Source organism: Gracilinanus agilis, chromosome 5 (genome assembly GCF_016433145.1).
Source record: "Gracilinanus agilis isolate LMUSP501 chromosome 5, AgileGrace, whole genome shotgun sequence".
Taxonomy (NCBI): domain Eukaryota; kingdom Metazoa; phylum Chordata; class Mammalia; order Didelphimorphia; family Didelphidae; genus Gracilinanus; species Gracilinanus agilis.
In genome coordinates this window covers 163,049,879-163,075,521 of record NC_058134.1, presented here as the reverse complement: position 1 = coordinate 163,075,521, position 25,643 = coordinate 163,049,879, and the positions used below count along the sequence as shown (strand labels likewise).

General features: G+C 35.5%; 1 protein-coding gene across 1 annotated transcript in view; it reads left to right on the top strand.

The window, feature by feature from the left end:
* Positions 1-25,643, top strand: part of PCLO (piccolo presynaptic cytomatrix protein) — a 555,993-nt gene that overhangs the window by 262,356 nt on the left and 267,994 nt on the right. Inside the window, exons 5-6 of the mRNA XM_044677248.1 lie at positions 597-5,673; positions 6,043-8,057. Coding sequence (XP_044533183.1) covers positions 597-5,673; positions 6,043-8,057 — 7,092 coding nt within the window. The remainder of the gene's footprint in view (positions 1-596; positions 5,674-6,042; positions 8,058-25,643) is intronic.

Below are 25,643 nucleotides of genomic sequence, written 5' to 3'. Positions count from 1 at the left end.
CCTTCTAACTGAGAATATATTCATTCATATGTTAAAATATATTTTAAATACTCTGAATGTACTGTCACACATATATCGAAAGGCAGTGTCCTAAGACGAAGAAAAAAAAAAGATACTAAACTTGTAGTAAAAATACTAATTCAAAATCTTGGCTCCTATCTTTACTCTCTATTTGACCTTGGCAAGCCAATTGCCTTCTCTTGGGCTTTGCTTCTTATGTTACCACATTAAAGCGTTGAGATAAAATTGAAATGTAATCATATTTTACATAAAGTGATATAATAAAATGACACTAAAAAGTTGTCATGAAGTGTTACTCACATGAGTTCAACCTCCAGTGGAAAAATATATCATCAAAGGGTGATGCACTTAACAAAAATATAACACATATGTGTGTGAAAGAGAAAAATCTTTTAGATCACAATTTAAAAAATATTTTATATTCACTTTACATTTTTGAAAAAAATGGCTCAGTATTTTCCTAAGATTGGTAACTAATGATTACTAAATATTTCTCAAATGAGTTAGTTGTAGGTATGGAGATGATAAGTATAGTAATTCCATAACATTAAGTTTTGATATATCTTTTTTCCTAGGAAAAGGAAGATGACAAATCAGATACATCAAGTTCTCAACAACAGAAAAGCCCTCAAGGTTTAAGTGACACAGGATATTCTTCTGACGGAATATCAGGTTCCCTTGGTGAAATTCCAAGTCTTATACCAGGTGATGAAAAGGACTTGCTGAAGGGACTGAAAAAAGATTCTCTTTCTCAGGAAACTAGCCCTACCAGTCCTTCAGATTTAGCAAAATTAGAAAGTACTGTTCTGTCCATTTTGGAAGCTCAAGCTAACTCACTTGTTGATGAAAAATCAGAAAAGAAAAAAGAATTATATAGTGGGGTTCCTGAGCAGCCCAAAGATCAACAGAGAACCAAGGATCTTCCTGTCACACTGGAATCTTATAGTTCAGAAGAAGAGGAACTCAAGGAAGTTCAAGAAGAAAAGAAAGATATCCTTGTAAAAGGTGAAAAAGAAAGTATTCCTTCCATAAAGGGCCTCAAAGAAAAAACTGACTTTGTAGATGATGGAACAGCTAGAAGGCAGCGCTATGATTCCCTAGAAGATAGCAGTGAGAGTGAAAACTCTCCTGTCTCAAGAAGGAAAAGAAGAACTAGTGTTGGTTCATCAAGCAGTGATGAGTATAAGCAGGAAGACAGTCAGGGATCAGGAGATGATGAAGATTTCATTCGAAAACAGATTATAGAGATGAGTGCTGATGAAGATGCCTCTGGTTCAGATGATGATGATTTCATCAGGAAACAACTCAAAGAAATTAGTGTTAGTGAGAGTCAGAAGAAGGAAGAAACAAAAGGAAAAGGGAAAGGGATAATTGGGAAGCATAGACGACTGACTAGAAAAAGTAGTACGAGCTTTGATGATGACGCAGGGAGACGTCATTCTTGGCATGATGAAGATGATGAGACATTTGATGAGAGTCCAGAACTAAAATACAGAGAAACAAAAAGTCAGGAGAGTGAAGAACTCACTGTTACTGGTGGAGGAGGTCTTAGACGGTTCAAAACCATTGAGTTAAATAGCACAGTGACAGATAAATTCTCTGAAGACTCTGTGCAAAAGAAAGCAAGTTTATATTTTGATGAAGAACCTGAGCTTGAAATGGAAAGTCTCACAGATTCACCAGAAGATAGGTCACGAGGAGAAGGATCTTCTAGCCTTCATGCTTCTAGTTTCACACCTGGCACATCTCCCACATCAGTGTCATCTCTTGATGAGGATAGTGACAGTAGTCCTAGTCACAAAAAGGGAGAGAGCAAACAGCGTAAATCTAGACACCGATCTCATGGTCCTCTTCTCCCCACTATTGAAGATTCTTCAGAAGAAGAAGAAATGAGAGAAGAAGAAGAATTATTAAAGGAGCAAGAAAAACAACGTGAATTAGAACAGCAACAAAGAAAGAGTTCCAGTAAAAAATCAAAGAAAGATAAAGATGAACTTCGGGCTCAGAGAAGAAGAGAAAGACCAAAGACACCACCGAGCAACCTCTCTCCAATTGAAGATGCATCTCCCACAGAAGAATTACGTCAGGCTGCAGAGATGGAGGAGTTGCATCGATCCTCTTGCTCTGAATATTCACCCAGCATAGAATCAGACCCAGAAGGGTTTGAAATTAGCCCAGAAAAAATAATAGAAGTGCAAAAAGTTTATAAATTGCCCACAGCTGTTTCTTTATACTCTCCAACAGATGAACAATCTATTGCAATTCAAAAAGATGATGGTCAAAAGGTATTAAAAAGTGCTGAGGAAATGTATGAAGAAATAATGCATAAATCCCACAAAACAAAATCATTTCCAGCTCCAACAGAAAAGGATGAAGTGTTTGAGAAAGAGCCATTGTATGGTGGAATGCTAATAGAAGATTATATTTATGAATCTCTTGTAGAAGATACATACAATGTTGCTGTTGATAGCAGTCTATTACCAAGCCAAGATGAGACTAGTGAATTTATTCATCCGGGTGGGAGAGAGAGAAAAATGAGACTACCAGAGGAAATCTATGAAGATCCTATGCAGAAAATCTCTGATCTGCAGAAAGAATTTTATGAGCTAGAGAGTTTACACTCTATGGTGCCTCAAGAAGATATTGTATCAAGCTCATACATAATTCCTGAGAGTCATGAAATTGTGGATCTAGGGACTATGGTAACATCAACAAGTGAAGAAAAACATTTATTAGATGCAGATGCAGCCTATGAGGAACTCATGAAGAGGCAACAAATGCAGCTAACTCCAGGATCTAGTCCAACTCAACCAGCCACTGAGCATGATGTAACAGAGCCTACAATAGACTTTGACAGAATGCCAGATACCTCATTGACATCTAGTATTCTCTCAGGAGCCTCACTTACAGACTCGACTAGTAGTGCGACACTTTCTATCCCAGATGTGAAAATAACACAGCATTTTTCGCCGGAAGAAATAGAAGATGAATATATAACTGATTATACCAGAGAAATTCAAGAGATAATTGCCCATGAATCATCAGTTTTAGCATACTCTGAGCCCTCGGAAAGTGCAACATCTGTGTTACCATCTGACACGCCTTCTCTTACATCATCCATTTCATCAGTTTGTACAACAGATAGCTCCTCACCAATTACTGCACCAGAAACTGCAACTGCAGTTTTTACAGATACTGGGGACCAACTAGCTAAATTTGATGATTCCGAAAAGATTCCATCATTACCTCCCTTGCCAGTAGACACAACAGCATATTCAGGAATCGATATATCTTTAGATCAGACTGCCCAACCTCCTCATAAAACTATTGTTGATCATGTTGCAATTTCTCTTCCTGATGTTCCACTTTCTGTCACACTACCTGAAGAAACCAAACTGAAGCAGTCACTTTCTGACTCTTTATCTGTTGATTCATCTGTATCTGAAGAAGAAGATACAGGAAGAAAAACTAAGAGTAAAAATGGAAACGGCATCATTCTGGAAGCTTATAAAGATAAAAGTAAGGAACCATCATTACTCAGAATTAGCTCTGTAGATTCTGCCCCTGCTCAACCACCTCTAAGTACCATTGCCATTCCAGTTAGTGATCAAGTGTCAACGATTTCCTCTCTATCTAGAGAGGTCACAGATATGGCCAGAACTGTATCACAAATACCACCTACAGCTTCTTCAGTTCCTTCCATGGCACCTAGAGCTCCTCTTCTTTGGAGAAGTTCTTCTTTGGATTCATCTGCCCCACCCCCACTTGCTCCTGCACCTCCACCTCCACCTCCACCTCCACCTCCTCCTCCTCCTCCTCCTCCACTTCCCCCACCAACTCCACCTAAGCCTGCTATTTATCCTAAGAAGAGGTCAGTGAAAGCTCCTCCAATGACACTAGCTGCTGTTGTGCCTTCAGCTGACACTGTTGTTACTGTGGAGGCTACTGCTACCCCAAGGAACAATGGGACACCTGTAACAAAAATATACACCCCTGCACCACCTCCTGTTCCACCTAAGCCATCTTCAATTCCATCAGGACTTGTATTTACTCATAGATCTGTTGAGGGAACCAAACCTCCAATTGCTCCTAAACCAGTAATTCCTCAACCGCCAGTAACGACACAGATACAAGTGGATACACATCCCAAACCAGCAGGTTTACCCTTAACTTCAAGTATGACTTTGAATTTAGTGACTTCCGCAGATTATAAATTGCCATCTCCTACATCTCCCTTATCACCACATTCTAACAAGTCCTCCCCAAGGTTTTCCAAATCATTGATGGAGACTTACGTTGTTATAACATTGCCATCTGAACCAGGAACTCCAACAGATTCTATAACTAGTCAGGCAGTGACCAGCTGGCCTCTGGGTTCACCTTCTAAGGAATTGGTTTCCATTGAGCCTGTATTTACCACAGTTCTTCCTGTGACAGGGATAGAGCTTCAGAGCATGCCAGACCAGAGCCTGTATACCTCAGGTGCTTTACAAGCTCCTTCTGCTGCCCCAGGCATGACACAATCTTCATTCTCTATAGGCCAAGGCTCAGTAACTCCATTACTATCAAGTGAAGTGACCAAAACTATGATTTCATTAGCAGATAGCACAGTTCCTAGTATTGATTCAAGTAGTGTTTCCATAACTATTCCTCCAGAACCTATACCTCAAGAACCATTAGCATTAGAGAAACCAAGATATAAAGAAAATGGAAAGTTTCAACTCTTTGGAGATGTTATTGATCTGCGTATGGTACCAAAAGTAGATGGTGAGATAACCGGAAGCTGCATGGATCTGTCTGCTTCTCCAGTGGATGTAAGAAGACAGGTTACAGCAAGTGAGGCACATGGCAGACAAATCAGCACTGTTCAACCTGCTATTATAAATCTCAGTGCAACATCATCAGTAGTGACATCACTAGCCCTGGTCACAGACACTATAGCTGTTGTAACATGTACAGCTAGTGTAAGTTATACCACAAGCACAGAAAGCCTGGTTGGGGTAGATCATTCAATGACACCACTTCAATTAACAACGTCAAAACATCCTGAGCCTCCTTACAGAAAAACAAGTGCCCAGGTGTACCCTACCCTTAGGGAGGAAGCCCCAATAAACTTATCTATAAGTACTTCTGCCCATGCCGTACCACTGCCTACCACCAAACCTGTCACTGCACCACCACCTAGTGTTACAAATGGATGGGCTGATTTCTCCACATCTCAAGGGCTTGAAGATGGTGGTGCAGTGGACCTCAGCACTACGAAGTCTCACCGAACTGTAGTCACAGTGGATGAATCTTCTTCAGGTGTTGTGACTACAGTCATAGAAGATGATGAGAAACCAGTGGATTTGACTGCAGGAAGAAGAGCAGTTTGCTGTGATGTTGTTTATAAATTACCATTTGGAAGAAGCTGTACAACACCACAGCCTGCAACCACTCTTCCAGAAGATCGGTTCGGTTATAGAGATGACCACTACCAGTATGATCGGTCAGGGCCGTATGGTTATAGAGGCATGGGTGGCATGAAGCCTTCCATGTCTGACACGAACTTAGCAGACTCTGGAGTTTTCCTCTATAAAAGTAAGAATACCTTTGATTATACTGGAGGGGCTGATACAGCAGTAGATCTAACTTCTGGAAGAATAACTACAGGTCAGTATGACATGGCAGCAGATCTTTCATTGAAATGTCATTATGGGGTCGCTCATCTCATTTCAGGATGAAATTTTTATCCTTTTTGTCCCATTATGTTTATTTTTTCCCATTCTTTTCAATGATATCCTGGCATATTGTGAACTACACGTGCATTTTTTTTTAATTTCTTCATTTTACATATGCTCTGCCCAAACTGTCTGCATGTGCCTGCATGTTCAACGTTGCTTGTTCTTCGCATATAAGTAGGCTAAACTATGGATTTGCATGCAGTTGTCTCCATTATATTCATCAAGATGAGAGGGTTTTCAGACACACAAAGCACCGTTCTTTTTTGGAACTGGACTATAACTCTACCCTGTATTTCAGGTGAGGTAATGGATTATTCAAGCAAGACCACAGGTCCTTATCCTGAGACTCGACAAGTTATTTCAGGCACTGGGATTAATGTGCCACAGTACTCAACAGCAAGAATGACCCCTCCACCCGGAGCCCAGTTTGGCGTGGGGAGTGTTTTGAGATCCTCTAATGGTGTAGTTTATTCTTCAGTAGCAACTCCAATCCCTTCTACATTTGCTATCACTACCCAGCCTGGCTCTATTTTCAGCACTACTGTGAGGGATTTGTCTGGCATTCATACAACTGATACAATAACGTCTTTGTCTGCTTTGCAGCAGACGCAGCCATTACCTCGATCATATGGTTTCCTAACAACAGGAGCATCTGAGAAGGACAGTTCAGTGGCTGCTATAGATTTAGAAACAAGTTTGCAAACTCTGGCTGTGGAAAGTCTCACTGCTGAGGCCATTGATGTTATTCCCACTTTGACCACAGCATCTGAGGTATTCCCGGAAGTCCTTGGAGAAGACAGTGCTCTTGTCATTGGGACTGAAGAAGATAAGCAGCAACAGCTTGATATGGAGCGGGAGCTCCTTGAACTCGAGAAAATTAAACAACAGCGCTTTGCTGAGGAGTTAGAGTGGGAACGACAGGAAATACAAAGGTTCCGAGAGCAGGAGAAGTTTATGGTTCAAAAGAAACTGGAGGAGTTGCAGTCTATGAAGCAGCACCTCCTCTTACAGCAAGAAGAAGAAAGACAAGCTCAGTTTATGATGAGGCAAGAAACACTAGCGCAGCAACAGCTACAACTTGAGCAAATCCAGCAGCTTCAGCAGCAGCTTCACCAGCAGCTAGAAGAGCAAAAGATCCGCCAGATATACCAATATAACTATGACCCGTCTGGTACAGGCTCTCCACAAACCACCAGTGAACAAGCAATTCTGGAAGGTCAGTATCCAGTGGGAGAGAGCAGTCAGTTTTGGCCCACTGAAGATGTTACCACCACAGCTTCAGCTGTGGTAGCCATTGAAATCCCACAGAGCCAAGGCTGGTACACTGTTCAGTCTGATGGTGTCACTCAATATATTGCTCCTCCCAGCATACTGAGTACTGGTCCTGAAGTGCCTCTAAATGATGTTGTTGCGAAAGAAGAAAAGCAACTTAAAAAGAGGAGCTCTGGAGCCAAGCTGCGAGGCCAGTATGATGAGCTCGAGGAAAGTGTAGGGGAGGATCCCAGGGGTTTTAAAAAGATAGTAGACAGTGGAGTACAAACTGATGATGAAGATGGAGCAGACAGGAGTTATACCAATAGGAGAAGAAGAAGTAAAAAAAGTGTGGATACAAGTGTCCAAACTGATGATGAAGATCAAGATGAATGGGATATGCCTAGTAGATCCCGGAGAAAATCACGTCCTGGGAAATACGGTGATAGCACTACTGACGTTGACAAGACCAAACCTCTTTCCAAGGTATCTAGCATAGCTGTTCAAACAGTGGCAGAAATATCAGTGCAGACTGAGCCAGTTGGGACCATAAGAACACCTTCCATACGTGCTCGAGTGGACGCAAAAGTGGAAATAATCAAACACATTTCAGCTCCTGAAAAGACATACAAAGGTGGAAGTTTAGGATGTCAAACGGAGGCAGACCCAGATGCACAGAGTCCTCAGTATTTGAGTGCCACATCTTCACCCAAAGACAAGAAACGTCCGACACCTTTAGAAATAGGTTATTCATCTCATCTTCGGGCAGATTCCACACTACAGCTTGTACCATCTCCACCAAAATCTCCAAAAGTCCTTTATTCACCCATTTCTCCAATTTCACCAGGCAAAGCCTTAGAATCAGCCTTTGTACCTTATGAAAAACCCCTCACTGATGATATCAGCCCTCAGAAAATATTGCATCCAGACATGGCAAAGATTCCACCAGCAAGCCCAAAGTCTGCAAAAATGATGCAGAGGTCAATGTCTGACCCGAAACCTCTGAGCCCAACAGCAGAAGAGAGTTCCAGAGTGCACTTTCAGTACACAGAGGGCTACTTGGTAAGAGTTACTCCTTTTTTATATATATGAGAGCTAATTTCAGTAGTTACGTATTATCAGCTATATGTAAGAGACTATGGAGAGACTCTAAACCTATAGCTCACATAAAGCTTCAGTACAATTTGGGGAAAATAGAGCAGTGAATAATGATGCCATATCGTTAAATATTGTGTTTAGAGTAGTACATGTGATACTGTGAGGCTATGTCAGAAGGTAATTTGCTGTTATGAGATCTGATGTAACAGACATTACTTTGTGGATTTTGTGCCATTTAACATGCATTTCTCTCTGCTGCCTATTATATTGTGTTGATTGATTATTTTCATATATTTAAGTATAGTTAACACAAAATTGAATCTAAAAAGATAAGGAAAATTATTTCCACATAACAAGCCAGATGAATTTCTATGATGCTGGTCACTGGATATTCAGTCAGTCATCATTTATTGAGCACCTTTTATGTGCAAAGCATTGTGATAGGCACTGGGGGATACAAAGAAAAGCAAAAAACAGTCCCTTCCTTAGAGGAGCTTACTGTCAAATGGAGGAAGACAATAGCAAAGATAATACATAAAGAACAGATAGAAAATAAGAGGAAAGATACTAGAATGGGGGTGGGGGGAAGACTTTCTTTAGATGGTGATACTTTAGGTGGGACTTGAAGTAATTCAGGGAATCCAGGAGGCATAAATGCAATGGGAGAAATTTCTAGGCATGGTAAAACAGCCAGTGACCAAACCCTGAAACTAGAGATGAAATTTTATTTGTATGCAAACAGCAAGGAGACCAGTGTCACAGGATCAGAGTATATGGCAGACAATAAGGTAAAAGGGAACTAGAAAGGTAGGGGTGCCAAGAGGAGCCTACATTATGAAGGAGACTTTGAATGCCAAACTAAACCAAGGATATTGTATTTGATCCTGGAGGTGATCGAGTTTATTGATTGTGTCTGTGTGTGTGTGTGTGTGTGTGTGTGTGTGTGTGTGTGTGTGTGTGGTGTGTGTGTGTGGTATGACCTGCCCTATAAATTTTGAAAACCATTTTGATAGCTGAATGGAGAATGGGTTGAAATGGGAAGAGAAACTTGTGACAGGCAGACCAATCAGAATTCAAATGCACTAGTCTTAATGTGAGGTAATAGGGGCCTGCACCATGAAGGGGGAAGTATCAAAGCAGAATAAGGGGCATATCTGAGATACAATGCAAGGGTGAATTCAACAGATCTTGGTAATAGATTATAAGTGGAAAGTGAGAGTTAGTGATGAGTAGAGGATGATGCCAAGATAGGTAGCTTTTCTAGGTAGACTAGCACCTGTTGCATTTCATAATTTCAAGCTGCCATCAGAGTGGTAAAAAAAGCTTTACAAGGAAAACAAGTCAAGAAACAAATTATATAATCTCTTCTCCCACTGGATCTATTAGGATTAATTTTCTGGGACAACTCTAGAAAGTGGAAGTGGAGACCTGTGTATGAACTTTAGTCCCACATCCTTAAGCCATCTATTTATTTATTTAATTAATTCTCAGGTTACCATTGTTCTGAATGATCAGAATTAGACACCATACATAAGGAGAATGGTCTGAAAAGAATTTAGATCTCTCCTTGATGGAATTAATTATATTGAGAAATGTTTCTGATTTGGATTCTAATTGAAACAAAAGACACCAACAGGCATTTGATTTCTTGAAGGCTAAATTATGCCAGAATTTCAGAACCTGTAAAATACTTATGTAAATCATTACTATCATTGCTTTTCCTGTAATATTAGAACTCACCCATTATATTTGACTAAGAAAATAACTTTTTTCATATATTTAATGCCATATATAAAATGTCAGCATGAACATTTAACATTTGAAAGTAGTTTCATATGTAACCCAATTTAAGAAAATTTAACATATGAACATCTTAACTTACAAAAACAGATAAAGAAGGTTCTAATTGTTTTTATGATCAATCATTTTTACATTCCTTAGCATCAAATTTTTTCTACAGTAGTTTAAAATGGCATTGATTAGCCAAAATTCAATTTTACTATGCCTTTCTTAAGGACTACATTAATTATATAAGATAAGATTTAGTAAATAATGAGATGTTTACTTGGAAAAGTATATTCTGTATTTTAATTATAAGTTAAACATTTGAATATGATAAAATATTTCTACAAAGTTTGAACTTAAAAAAAAAGATTTAATCCCTTAAAATTAAAAAAGAAAAAACAACCCTTTATTGTTTTATTATTTCCTCTATATACCATATGACTTTATTTCCTAATTAAGTGTTAACTGCTTCCAGAGAAAGAACTGGTGGAGTCTGAATGAAGACAAAAAATACTATATTTAACTTTCTTCATTATTTTTATTCAAGTCCTCTTCCATAAAATGACTAATATCGAAAAATGTTTTACATTATTACACATGTAAAGTCTCTATCAGTTTGCTTGCTATCTCAGAGAGCAGAAGGGAAAGAAATGAAACAAGAGCAGAATTTGGTCATTTTTAAAAATGAAAGTTAAAAATTATTTTATATATAATTGAGGAAAAAAGAAAACATTAAAATTTAAAGTAACCTAACAAGACACCAAGGCTGTCGATATTTTTTTCTTAATCTTGCCAAAAAATTCTGTTTATTTTTTATCATGGATGTGTCTAATAACAGGTATAATTTAACTCTAGATTAGCTGAGAGTCCCTGAGGCACATTCAGGGGTACACAAATTTATACTCTTTTCATAATAAAACTGAGATGCTTTTATTAATAATATGGTGACTATTGATAAATGGAAGCTACATAGACAAAAGCTTTTCAAGTACTCTCAAAAATAATTTTTTTAGAATGGAAAAGGGTCTTAAATATTTAATACCTACTATTTTAAATTAGTTCCTCAAATGGAAAAAAAAAACATTTTGATTGGACTTCAGAATATAATGAAATATATATTTCTTTTTGTTTAAACCAAAAAGTTTTATTTTAATATGAAGGATGAATTAATTAAGTCTCAAAGATGCCAATCTTCAAATGTGTATAATAATTTTATATCTTATAGTTTGAAGGCTGTCATAATAATCTATGGAGGTATAGATAGGTTTTCCTATCAATCCATCTACATATATATGTATTATGTATGTTTATGTTTTTTTTTAATTTTCATAGCCTGCAGATAATCTACAGATATGGGAATATTTGCTTTGACATAATTTTTAATATTTAATTTGTTTATCTTTAAATTACTCAGATTTAAGAAATAATATAGTTCCTAATTAAATCAAGTTATTGCTGATGCAAAATGATAAGTGAATGTGTTGGGAAAAAATATTAAATACAAAAGAGATTCATGGGGCTTTGCAACAACATTAAGAAACCTGGTAAAGAGCTGTTCGTTGTTACTATATCACTTGTGGAAAATTCTTAGTTATCAATTTTACTTTGGTTTTGATTTCTGGATTTTGCCTCTGTCAATTTTTTTCCCAATCTTCAATGAGGTTTTTAGGCTGGATGTTAATTAGCTCTCTCCTCTGTCCAAATATTAGAAATGACAACTAACCAATCTTATTGCAAAGACTAGGACTCTGCAGCTCTTGAGTACCCTAGTGAGTGGTTATCTTTCCTGGACCCTTTTATTTGTGCTCTTTAGGCTTCTCATCTGGATTTTCATGTTACATAGCTCTCTCTTGCACACATTTCTAGATATACAAATCAAAGGCTGGATTTTAATAAGAATTTTGATATCAAGGTGATAAAATAGAAATTTCCAAAATCTGCCATTAGAAGATATACCGAGGTAGTCCTCAAACAGTATGATTTTTACTTAATAATTTCTTTAAAGAAACTAATATTTCTTGAATTGGTAGAATTATAGAATTTATTCATAATGCCCTTTTGTTGTTTTTTCAATATATTCATCTCAATACAAATACTTTGCTTTTCCTTTCATTACATTTACATTTTTGGTTATTTCAGGAGTGTAATTTATGAGCAAATGATGGAGGTAGTAGGGATGAAGGAATTGAAACCTAGAAGAGTTGATGTCCACTGAAGATTTTCAATTGATATAATTGCTTTAGATTTACCCTAATTTGTTTAAATTGTCCTCATATATTATGTAAAAATGTTATTGAGAGAGGGAGAGTAGTAAAGTGATCATTTTAGAAAATGATAGAAACTATAGATTTAAAGGAGTCATCAAATAAATTTACCATGACTTCCTGGAACTTTTGTGAAATGTGCCTTTTAAGTGATGATCAACTTGTTTAAAAACTTAATTGTAGTGACTTGGAAATGCCTATTTGATATTACTAAAGATAAAAAGGCAGAATATGGTTACCCTATCGAGGAATGATGATGACAATATTGCTATACATATAAGGATCTAGCTCTTTTACAGAGAACTTTGGAGTTACAATAATTCTTCAAATCTAATAAATGTAGGATGAATTATAGATGCATATGGCTCTTAATGACTGATTTGTCTAGTCAGATTGTTGAATCATTATAAAGTAGATAAACACTAGATTCTTGAGATTTAGAGAAACACCAGGTCAAAAAAATTTCTCTGCCATTCTATTTATGTTTTATCTTTGATTGAAAATATATATTTCTCATTGAATGTTTTGAGGGACATTTTAAAGTTTACTGAATGATAATTGTTTTGCTTCAGAATGAAGTTAGATTTATATATAGAGTTCTTTTATTGGCAATGTAGCGTCTCTTAGAAGATCAGAATCATTCTAAATCCCTGGTCAAGTAGGTTCAAAGAATGTTAGCAATAGAAAGGGATCCTAGAAATCATGTAGTCAAACTATTGGTTTACAAGTGAGGACACTGAGACCAAGAATGGAAATGTCTTATATTAATTCAAGTTTATATCAAATACAAAATAATTTGTTTTATGTAATGCAAGTATTCAGATTTCTATTTTCTTAAACTTTAGAGTTCTAAAAGACTTGTCTGTCTTCTGAATCCTGTTTCTGAAAATCATCAAGTTTTCTTATGTTTTTTTTCCCCTTAACACTATCCCAAAATGAAGTGTCCAATAGTTTAATTTTCCATGGCCTTAAGAAAACAATTGTATTGTGGTCTTTAAAATAATAATCTAATTGTATGTATTTTGGTAGGAGAAATGTATATTATTTTTGTATTTATATTTATATGAAACATTCCACTGCCATATTTAGTAATTTGGCCAATATATTATAAATAAGAAACCAAATCCTCCCTATAATCATTCATCAATCAATACACATATTTTAATTAAATTTTTATTTTTCCAAATTACATGCAGATAAAATTTTCAATAATCATTTCTGACATTTTGAAGTTCATCATATTGTGAAAGAAGATATGTCTCAGTAGAAAAAAATTTGTGGAGGAAATACAGTGGAGAATGGTACATTTCCATCTGCATTCAGACTCTCTGAGTTCTTTCAATGAAGGTGGATAGATATTTTTTTTTATCATAAGTCCCTTGGTGTTGTCCTGGATTCTTGCATTGCTGCTAATAATTAAATTGTTCACATTTGATTATCATAATTCATTGCTATTATTGTGTACAGTGTTCTCCTGTTTTTTCTCACTTCACTTTGCACGCTACTTATGAAAGACTTCCAGACTTGTTTATTTATTTGTTTTTGGCGATCATCTTGTACATTGTTTTTTATGGTACAATAGTATTCTATTACATTCATATGCCACATCAACATACATTTTTAAGCATTTCTTACATGCCAGAAGAAAAGAAGGCACATTGAAGTGTTTGGCTATGACCCACACTTCACTTTGGACATGAATAAAACCATCAAATCATCAGTAGGAATGATACTTGTATGGCAGTCGTAAGCCAACGTATGGTCCCCATATCTCCAAATTCTTCTCATTACCAAGTTGACACATTTCTAAATGTTCACCATTAGAAGTTTGTTATTTTAGGTCTTGAAGTTATTTTTCCTACCTGACTTCTTTTCAAGATTTCACTAGAATTTCACCATCATTGCTGAACCATAAACTTCTTGAAGGCAGTAATATGTATTCTTCATATGCACATTCATCACAGTACTACATAAAATGTTGTGGATGTTATAAAAACTTGAAAAATTATTTTACTATGACTTACTTTACTTTTGATTAAGTAAATGAATACCAGCCCATTCCCTTTTTGTTTTTATATATTCTTGCTGCCTTGTGAAGTCATTTGCTTCTACTTGTTGGATTCTAATTTTTAAAGACTGGGGGCAGCTGGGTAGCTCAGTGGATTGAGAGTCAGGCCTAGAGATGGGAGGTCCTAGGTTCAAATCTGGCCTCAGACACTTCCCAGCTGTGTGACCCTGGGCAAGTCACTTGACCCCCATTGCCTAACCCTTACCACTCTTCTGCCTTGGAGCCAATACACAGAATTGACTCCAAGATGGAAGGTAAGGGTTTAAAAAAAATAAAAGAACACCAATAATTTTTAAAGACTGAACTTCTTCCCTGGCTTTTTGGTCATCCTTCTCCTTCTGGTCTGATTTTCTTTGTAGATCATTTTCATCTTCTTTCCTTCATTTTTAGCTAGTCAATTTGGGCTTTTAAGACATTATTTTCTTGTTTTAGATCATATATTTCCTTTTCCCAATTGTCTTCAGCCTCTGTTGATTATTTTTTGAGTTCTTGAGCTATTAGAATTTTGAATACTTGAGTTAATTTTAATTTTGAATTGAATTTTAAGTTCTTCCAAAGCCTGTGTCCATTTCACTGAAGTTTCTATGTTTTTTTTTTTCCTTGATGTTCCTTTATCTTCTTCAGATCCATTTGCTTTTTGTTCAATTTCTGGATAGAAACTGTCAATTGTGGTTTCTTTTTTCTTTTTCTGTTGTTTACTCATATTTTTTTCCTTCTTTCTCCACTGAAATTGGCTGTAATCTTGGTCCTCTGATCATTTTTTTTATCTGTGAGTTTGGGCTATTCAGTCCTTGGAGGGTTTCTTCTCTGTTTTGTTGATTAATTACCTTAGTGGGACCTGAGGCCAGATTTTCCCTAGCTGGTGGTAAAAGCTAGAGAAGTAAATTCAGCTACTTTCATTGTAGTCTGTGGGGAAGGGGTGATGGAGCTTCCTTGCCCTCTGAAGACTTCTTGTCTCCTATATTGATATGATTAAGCTAGGTGGGGTTGAACTGGTCAGCTCCAAGTACCCTGAGGTCAAAACTTCAAGAGAAGGGAGGGGGCAGTGCAAGATGGAGTGAATGTTCACCTCTCTGGGTTTCTCCCCCAGCAGCCTCCCTGTTGTCTGGAATCAGAGCCTTGAGTTTGACACAGCTGTGCCAGTGAGGCACTCCCTCAGACTAGCACCCCAGCCCACCCAGAGATTCCAGGATCCACTGAGACTCAGCACATTAAGTGGAGGAGGGGATCTGGGATCTTCCTCCTTTCTTTCCCCTCCCACTGGACAATTCCAAGAATTCAGGCTTTTTTTTTCCTCTTTTTTTCCACATACCTTTTAAGTTGGGTTCAGCTGAAGCATCCCTCAGCTATGTTCTATTGTCAGATTTGGTTTTCTGTTCCCTTGGGGGCCCCTGTCCTTGATTGGTGGTAAAAGGCTTCAGGGAGGTTTGGAGCCTTGCTGCTTCTACACTGCCATCTTCACAGCATGTTGGAATTTTCCCATTCCCTTTTTGAGACAGTTCTAATCATTAGTAAACTCATCCTCAGTCTTAGACCTAATTGGTTAATTTGTAATTCTATCTATTGGTTGTATTTTCATAACTTAAGTAATATTCAAATATTTTCATATGAAAAATAGTTGGAAAATAAGTTATGTTTAATCTAGAAAAAAAGATCTGAGCAAGATATGACAGGGATCTTTAAATACTTGAGAGAATGGCAAGGATATTATTAGACTTATATGTAATTCTTAACATATTAAATTATATTATATTATGTGAAATTGGTAAGAATATGCTCCACAATATTTTTGTGAAGAGGACTTTTTTCGCTTTGATTAAGGCAACCACAAACACATTCATTAAGATGGAAACACTTGTCAATTTGCTTTTGCAAATTGTTAACATTCAATATAGATCTCTGATGTCAGAGTCCAACTACTCACCCTTCCCCAAATCCATAATTATTCACTCCTTTTCTTCTATTAGTGCCAAGACATAGGGACCTAGAACCAATGTGCTTTCTGGGGAGCTCCTAGTTTGAAAACTTAGTGGCAACATAAAATTTTATGTGTGTTTTATTAAAATACTTCAGCAGTCCTCCTATCTAGTGAATAAAGTCATTCAATTCCTTATATTTACAGCTGAGAAAAGGGTATTTGCTACTTCCTGACCCCTGATATTTTTCCACAATTTGTCAATCATCAGCTGGATTCTTGAACGTGAAAAAGCTAACAAGGCTGGACAACTTCAACAAGGATACTCAGTCATCATTTTTTTCCTTTAATTTCTTTTTTTTATTACTTAGTAATCATCAACAAACATGAACATTTCAAAATATAAAGATGAACTTTATCCCCTAAACAAGAGGACAGTATATGAAAATATCACCTTATATTAAATGTTGTTGAATCTTTCTTAAAGTGTATTTTGAATTTAAAATGATAGTAACAAAATTGACCTATTTGCTTATTAAAAGCACAAAATGTACATTACAATTTAAGCTATCTTCCCAACTAGAATTTTTGCCCTGGAGTCCACAATTCTAGGATTTTCTAACTAGTATTATATTATATTAAAGTCCTTTATCATTAAAGCTCTTATCATTGATTAATTCATGGAAGATTTAGATAGTTGTTTTGCAATATTTCAGGTATCCAGTATGGAAAAAAAAAAGAAGCCCTAGTGATAGCTTTTTAGCCTCTCTATAAATACAGTTAGTGTTCTCCTTACCAATGATGTGGTTTGTGAAATACATAGTATGTCTGAACCAAAAGCAAAGTGAACACTTAAGTCTCCTCAGGCTATTTAATTTCTGTTGTATTTTCCTTCCATAAAAGGTGACTATACTACACTACTTTATCATCTCCTCAGTCAAAAATAAGTGTTTTATGGCATTGGATATGTCCGAATGCAGATACTTCCTTGAATATAAAAACTTCTTTAATTCTCAGTCAGTGCTAATAAATATGATGAAAAGAAACTACTTTTTCCCATCACTGATGCTTCAGGCTATAGTTTGGGGTCTAGGACTGAGACACCCAGACCTTTCTGGTAAAGAACAATGTAATCTGAAGAATGGAACTTGGCATACCTAAAAAAAACGAAGTCTTCCTATTGTTATAGAAGCTAAGAAGTTTCATTAGACTTCTACCACTGTGCTTTTATAATTTGTAATAAAATCCTCATAAGATTTTTATGAACATGAGATTACATACCTAATATTATGATTATCTATGTTATATCAAGGTTGTTGGATAAGAATTTTCTTTAGCTCAATTTATTTGATCTTAGTTTGGAATATCTTAACTGACTCGTCTGAGTAATATACATTTCAGTCACATCTTCTGGCCAAATATTAGTAACCAGTGCTACCTGCCATTATAAATTTTTTATTTTACCACTCCTCTAAATTATTTTATTTCAGAATATCTTACTGATCTATTTCTTCAGCATGATAAAAATACATTTAAATAATACTTAAAGATGCCCAAACTGCTTTCCTCAAAGCATCCCTATCAGGAAGGACATTTAAGTATCATTGTCCTTATTTTCGGGTGAGGAAAATAAAACATAGATAAACTTTGGAATCCAGATTGGTTCATACTCTTGACAAAAAGTAACCTTCATGAACATACGGCACATGGATGAAGCTGTAGAAATATATGCATGTAGTTCATAGATGACATGACTAGATATGATCTGAGACCTGACACACTTTTGCCAAGTGTAACCAGAGTCATGCCAGCATCATACCCTCACCCCTCAAGAAGCCAAGTAGCAGAGTGAGAGGATAGGAAAAGGGGCAGAAAGCAGGTTCCAGGGCATATGGGGATAAGTGATCTCTCTTCCAGTTTCCAATATAATTACCAGGCTACTCCAACCTTCTAATAGTTGTACCCTAGAGATACAATTTAGGGTTGGGGGGTGACAGGGAATGATAGAATGAAAGCCATTTCCCTTATTGTTCTCAAGGTGGGAAGGAAGCTCTTAGTCAGCTTATCTTCTTCCCACCAAAAACTGATTACACAGAAGATCATGACAAATAGCTTTATTAAAGAAAACAAGCGACAGAAATTGGTAAAGTCATATCTATTAGACTATACTCAAAGAATAGATGAAAAAATGAGCCATTTGTCTGGAAGAAAGATCAAATCTTAGTTCAAACCAGGTTACAAAGGGCAGTCTTACCAATGGAAGTTTGTGCTTTAGGATTGTAAGTGCTAAAACTCAAAGGATATTATGAGATCTGACTTTCCCACATATTTGCAGCTGACAGGACTCCTCTTAGCCACTGAAAAGTTGCAACCTTGAAAGTGTTATGGATATTTCTTGAAGTATGTCTAACAAACTTACAGGCTAAGAGACAAACTTTTCCTTTCATGTAGGGATGCAGCTTGTTTTTGGTTAGCAATCAGATATCATGTTTCCTTACTTGTATGTGGCTCAGATCATATCCATGTCTTTTGTCATCTCACCTGGGCAGAAGTGGATATTAAATCAATAATTGAGAAGGATTTCCTCTTATTGCTGAACAAGTAGTTGATATGTTCCCAACATGAGATATTATATTATTAGAAGGCTGTCAATTTATTTTTTGGCAGTTTACACTAACAATGTCAATTAGGACACCCATAATAAACTGAATCAGATAACTGATGCAGAATTGTGACTACTGTTTCATAAATATGTCAAGTTTTTGTAGTACTTTGTATAATTTTGATGAAGAAGCAAGATCTCTCTCTGCAATTCCTGAAACATTAATATGAATCTTCACACTAGGACTACCTAGATCATGAGCCAGGTGTGACTGAATGTTCCAGGATTAACCAGAAGCATGCCCTGTACTGAGCATCACCTTCTGGAAAAGACTAGTCATAGTCCTCCTATCAGTGTCTGCTAAAATTTGCATAGCTATGATAGTGATCCTACTTCATATGCTGATGGGAAATTAAATACCTTTCATAAAGCAAAGCTGAGCAACTTGATTTATGTTACAGGTTTTATGGTCTTTTCACATTCAGAATCAAATATGGGCAACATGACATTGCTTTTAGCCAGTGATTTGATTTGAACATTATCCAGATCTGCTCTAGGTGGTCAAGATAACAAGATGATTACCTCCTATAATAGCCATTGGTCAATATATCTCTCTTGTCTCATTCTACTAACAAGATACCCGGAATCTGAAGGGGTCTATGAATCATTCATTTTTGCTTTGTGCATTAGGCTTTCTTCACTCTCTGGGGGGGTGGGGGGGTGTTAAGTGGATTTTCTATATTCCCTCTCCCTCCTCTCTCTTGTCATTAGTTTATATTTGGTATAGCATTTCAAAGCATTTTTTTGCTTCCTTGAATTGTATCTTTACTCCTGTCTCTCTAATGTATGTTGAGCAGAGAGGAGTGTAACTCAGATGGCATTATCTTTTGCTTTAGCCAGAAGACACCTATGCAATTACAACATACAGAAGCAGCAAAGGAAGCTAGCAAAGTGCATGCCCTTCAGGACAGAGACCAAAGATAAAAGCAGCATATTCCTAAAAAATATATTCTTTTTTAAGAAATATATGATCTTAGTTCATGAATTACTTATCAGTATAAACTGATTTTGCATTACAACTAACTAAAAAGCTTGCATTTGGCCATATTCTCCCTTTATAGAACTGATTTTAATAATTATTGTTTTTACATTAAAATGCACTTTGTTTAAAGTACTATTGACATTGGTTTGCCCCTTTTACCAGTGACTTAGCTATTATATAAGAAAGACTTATTAACTCATTTTTGATAACTGAAATTTTTGTCTTTTTCTTTTCTAGTAAATACCATCAGCAAAGTACATTTATGCTGGATTTAATGCCCGCCAGGCCTTCATTGCAAACCAGCTGCTTTTCATGAGTTATTATTAGAAATATATTTTTTGCTTCACTGATTAATGTTTTGGTGACTAGTGTTAAGATTTTTGAAATTCTTCATTGTTTATTTCTGATAGTTTTCTTGTCCTAAATAGAGAATTTATACATCTTTCACTTCTAACAAGAATTTTTTTTTTTAAAAAAAAAAGGTCCTATAAAGTCGTACAAGGTAAAAGTATCTCTGATGTAAAATATTCATTAGGAAAATAACATTTGATGGATTTAAGGGGATTATATTAAATTATTTCTTTTCTCTTCAATGAATACAGCCTTAAAATAAGAGTCACTTGTAAAATAAGCTGCTTGGTATTATACTTCTTAATATTTTTTCTTAACCTCCTGTATTACTAGTCTGTTATTTCTTAACTTATGCTTAATAATTAATAGTTGTTTCCCAAAGCTAATTCATACTTTAAATGATAATGGTAAATTATAATTTCTGATTTAATTATATAGCTCACCACATCCTTGCATTAAAATTGTTATTAATGAAAAAAAATTCATATATATCCCTGTCAGCTACAGATCTTAACTTGTGAGTCCAGTAGTGGCAAACTATAATTAGCATTATTCTATGCAGAAAAATAAGTCAACACAGTTCTCTCTTTTACTCCATCAGTGGTGATGATAGGAATTCATTTAGATGTTTACCTGATGTTAAAATGCTTATAGAAATTAATGCAATGAACTTATCAGTCTGTACATATTGTCTTTTAAAAGTCTGTGCTGTAATTTTTTTTGCCTTCACAGCTGTTTATGAAGATATTACAAGTGACTAATAACCATAGTTTTATAAGTTGATCTCATTATTTTTATTTTGGGGTACTTAATTCTCCTACATCTTTATGAGCATTGTTTTGAGAATTAATTCAGAAGGAAAGTATATTTGCTGAATAAAATAAACATGCAGCCATTTGTTTTATTCTTTTCAGACTTCTTTGGGAAAAAAATACAGCAAGATAAAATTAACATTGACTGGAAATTGATTTAACTCCTAAAATTCAAAGAAAGACTTGTACCTGAAATGTATCCCTGAATAAAAAGTACTATCAACTTAATTAAGAGGAACATTTATTGATTATTACTGACCCATGACAAAAGCTTAAAAGAACCAAATAATAACATGGAATTAACCTTCACCTCTTTTTGTCTATTTGTCATGAATTTGTCTATTTCTATACTGATTTATTTGCTCCCCAATTTGCACTATCTTTTTGGAACCATTTTACAACCTCATAGTGGACTCCCTTTATATGAATTGGATTAACACTGGACTCTAGGACACTGCTCTCAGAAAGGAGGACATGATGATCTTGTGGTATTATAATTGAACTTGAATGAACTAAGGCTGAATTATTGAACCTAGCTATTAGCATTCTACAATTGCAGAGGGAAATGCTCCATAAGTGTAAAAAAAGTTAAAAAAAGAGGACCTGAGACAAATAAAGAGATACCTGACAGATCCTTGGAGGTGCCCCTTGTGACATATTTTAGCGTTTGATTATTTGGGCCTTTCTTTAATTATTACATTTCCTCTATGTCAGGGATTGGCAAACTTTTTAAAGAGGGGGCCAAAGGAAAAGAAATGCTCATCTGTCATTCTTTTTCTAAGGCAACTCTTTAGAGTTTCATTGTATTGTATCCTACTCATTGTATTCGTCAGATTAGGAATAATGTTGCACAGCCAGATAGAACATTTCAGGGGTCCACATCTGGCCTGCGGGCCATAGTTTGTCCATTACTGCTCTATGTGGTTTCCTTCCTTCCTCCCTCCCTTCGTTCCTTCTTTCTTCCTTCATTTCTTCCTTCCTCCCTCCCTCTCTTCCTTCCTCCCTCCCTTTCTCCCTCCCTTCCTCCTTCCCTTCCTTCCTTTCCTTCCTTCCTTCCTTCCTTCCTTCCTTCCTTCCTTCCTTATAGCTAGGTAGGTCATTGGTTAGAGAACCAGGTCTGGAATCAGGGAGACCTATGTCCATGAGTTCATATCTGCCCTGAGACACTGTGAGTGTGGCCTTGGACAACTCATTTAACTTGTTTACTTCAGTTTCCTCATCTATAAAATGATCTACAAACAGAAAAGGACACTCTAGTATCTCTGTAAAGAAATACCCCAAATGGTCTAATGAAAAGTTAGACACCTCTAAAAACAATTGAAAAATAATGTTTTAATGATAGATTTATTTTCATAAAAATGATTTCAATAGCTAAATTGTTATAATTAAAATGACAAATTTAAAAATTAAGAAATTTTGTTACTTTAATAAAAATTTAGTATTATAAGTAACTGGTAATAAGCAGGGACACATTTGTATCTCTATACACATCTATATCTTTACATGATTTTGAATAAGTTTTCATATTATTACTTTTTGTTTGATAGTTTTTGTAAAACGAAAATAATGTCTGTGATACTAACCTCATAGAGTGGTTGTAGTAAGTAAGGTAATGTAACCAAATTGCTTTGTAAAAGCTATAATTGTGAGTTACATTATTTCTGAACTCACACATATATAGTTTCACTAAATTTTCACCAATATCAAAAACCTTTATCAAATGCCTATGTGGTTTCCTATTTTCTTGAAGGTTAACTTCTCCCACTGTGACTCCTTACCTTCAAAGATATTTGAGTTCGATTATGTGCAATGTAGCTTAAAATGTCATTCACTTAGTCTAGAACCTCCATTTTTATGACCTTGTATAGCACCACAAAATTGTTATTTAATCAATATGTTTGTAAGATATGTAGGACCTATTTGGTTGCTGAGGACATTGAGAAATAAAGTAAGTGACTTGGTTATGATCATACTGCAGAGCCAGGATAAAGAATCCAACTCTTCACAACCATTTTTTCACTGCTCTCCTGTCCTTTGGATACTGTTAATCTCATTCCACAATTTACCATTGTATTTGGATTCTCTGCTGCACCTTGAATAATGGGGATAATTCAATTACATGCTACAAACATTTTTTAGCTAGGACACAATCCTAAAGCTTGGAAGGAGTCCAGCAAAGAGCAACAGACATGATTTTGAAGTTAAAAAGTGAGTTCTAAGTGGACCAGCTGACTGATTTCAGATTATATAATCTGAAAAAGGAAATCTAAATTATAGATTTTTATTATATAGAGGGATATTCCACAGAGATGGAGTAATAACTACACTCCTTTCTACCACCACCCCCAACTCTCCCCACTAGATTTACATTGAATATTTCAGATAATTATTCTGCTGTTTTATTGCACAAAAACATTAACGAGAGAGAGTATAGAATGGGTTAGGGAGGATAAAAGCAATTACTAACTTGCATATGATGTACCAGACATGTTGGCACTCTTTTGAACACTTTGTAAGAGTTATTTCAGTACAAGAGTCCTTGATTTACAGTCTAAGTGGATAGATTTTAGGGTATCTGGGGATTTGGAGGAGGAAAAAATTCATCCTTATTTTCACTAACCTTTAATTAAATGTAGTATTCCTTCAATTGTCATTTTACAAAGAGCCTCTAGATTTTACCAGACCAACACAGTGTTCCATGATCCTCCCCACCCACCCCCACAAAAAAAAGAAGTTGAGTCAGGTATAGAAGACCCTTTTGTGGATTAAAAAAAATAAGTTCATGAGAGAACTTGCCACCTTTAATATCAAATAAAAATTCAGCATCTATAGAAATTAAAAACTGGATAATGTCCCCCATTCTGAGAAATTCTATTATTTTAATGTTAAGACAATCAACATGTAGTACATTAGAAAGACTTCTCAAATATGAGTAAAACTAATCATATTTTTCAGTAGTTTCAGCCCAGTCAAAAGTCAAATACATGTNAGTAAAACTAATCATATTTTTCAGTAGTTTCAGCCCAGTCAAAAGTCAAATACATGTAAATTGGGTATGATAAGATGATAAAAATTCCTTTTCAAGATTCCCACTTTCCAAATGTGGTTATATAAATGAGTCAAAATAGTAGGATCTCTCTCTTTTTTTCCAATTTGATACTACCTATATAAAACCTAAAAGGCACAAACCATTTAATTATCCTACTTTGTGAATTCTCTCAATTTATATCTCAGAAATTAATCTCCAAACAAAGGCTAATTTCATTGCTTCTGTGAACCTCCTACTAAAATTACTGCCCAAGTTACTAATTAATACTGATTGTTTTAGGACTTAGAGATATTATTTTAAAATGACTACCATAAGATTAAAAATTAATAATCCCAAAACTCTAAGAATTTTTTCTTATAAGACTCAATAATAATAATTTAAAGCCAATGACAAGTACCCTCAGTAAAAGAGAAAAGCGTCCCAGATCAAACACCCAAAGAGAGCCCAGAGCCATCAGAACAGAGAGCCCCCAAAGTCTCTAGCAAATTTATTTCCCAAACATCATGATGCCAGGTGAGGACACAACTCCAAAGGATGCTGGGCGATGCAGCTCAGGTACATCAAATTTCAACCTACACACTCCACAATAGTTTTCCTTTTCAGAAGAGTTAATGTATATAAGTTTCTTGAATGTCACACAAGGAACAATACCATTGTGCAGCATGTACAAAGATCTACTTTGTCAAAGGCCACAAGTCCATCCTTTCCTGAATGTATTGGGAACTGCCTCTATAAGTGGTCACTTAAAAATGCTTTCAAAATAAAGAACTGCTAAAGTATAAGTGAATTCATGCCATGCTAATTATCCATTTAGAACAGCATTTAATTGCATACCGAATTGCTCATCTAAGTAGTTTTTGAATGAGTAGAACTCAACACCAAAAAGAAAAATAATTCTTAAAATGATAATTGAATTTGAAAATGTAAAAGTGAGATGATCCTGAGTAGCTTACTCTATAATAATTAAATGAATAAAAATATTTTCATCCATCGAACATCACATGTTACATAACCCTTTTACCTCTAATAAAGTCTTTATAGTAACACTTTGAAAGAGTCAAGAAGAGTAAATATAAAAAAGGAATATCATATATATATATATGTACATATATATATGCTTGTATTTATATATACATATGCAAACATACATAGCTCTCCTATAGTTCCTAGATGAATTTATTTTTCAGTCATCTCCAACTCTTCATGATCCCAATTGGGGTTCTGTTGTCAAAGATACTGGAATAGTTTGCCATTTCCTTCTCTAACTCATTTGACAGATGAGGAAACTGAGGTAATCAGGGTTAAATGACTTGCCCAAAGTCACACTTCTAGTATATGTACAAGATTAGATTTAAACTAGGGAATATGTCTTCTCGACTCCACATCAGAGAAATATTTTTAAAATTAAAAATCTTATTAATAAAAAGAATTACTCATTTCAAAAATTTACGTATAAATTTTTGCAATTCCTAGCTAAATAAAGATATTCCAGGTACCTATGGATTTGGCATTTAACAACTTTTGATGCATAAGCTTTCTTTCAACTACTATTTACTTGATAATATAAAAGATATTCAATGGAATTCATGATTTGTATATTTTCTGTCTAAAAGAACATTTCCATCTTATAGTAATTAAATTAAATGTCATTTTGGTATGAGA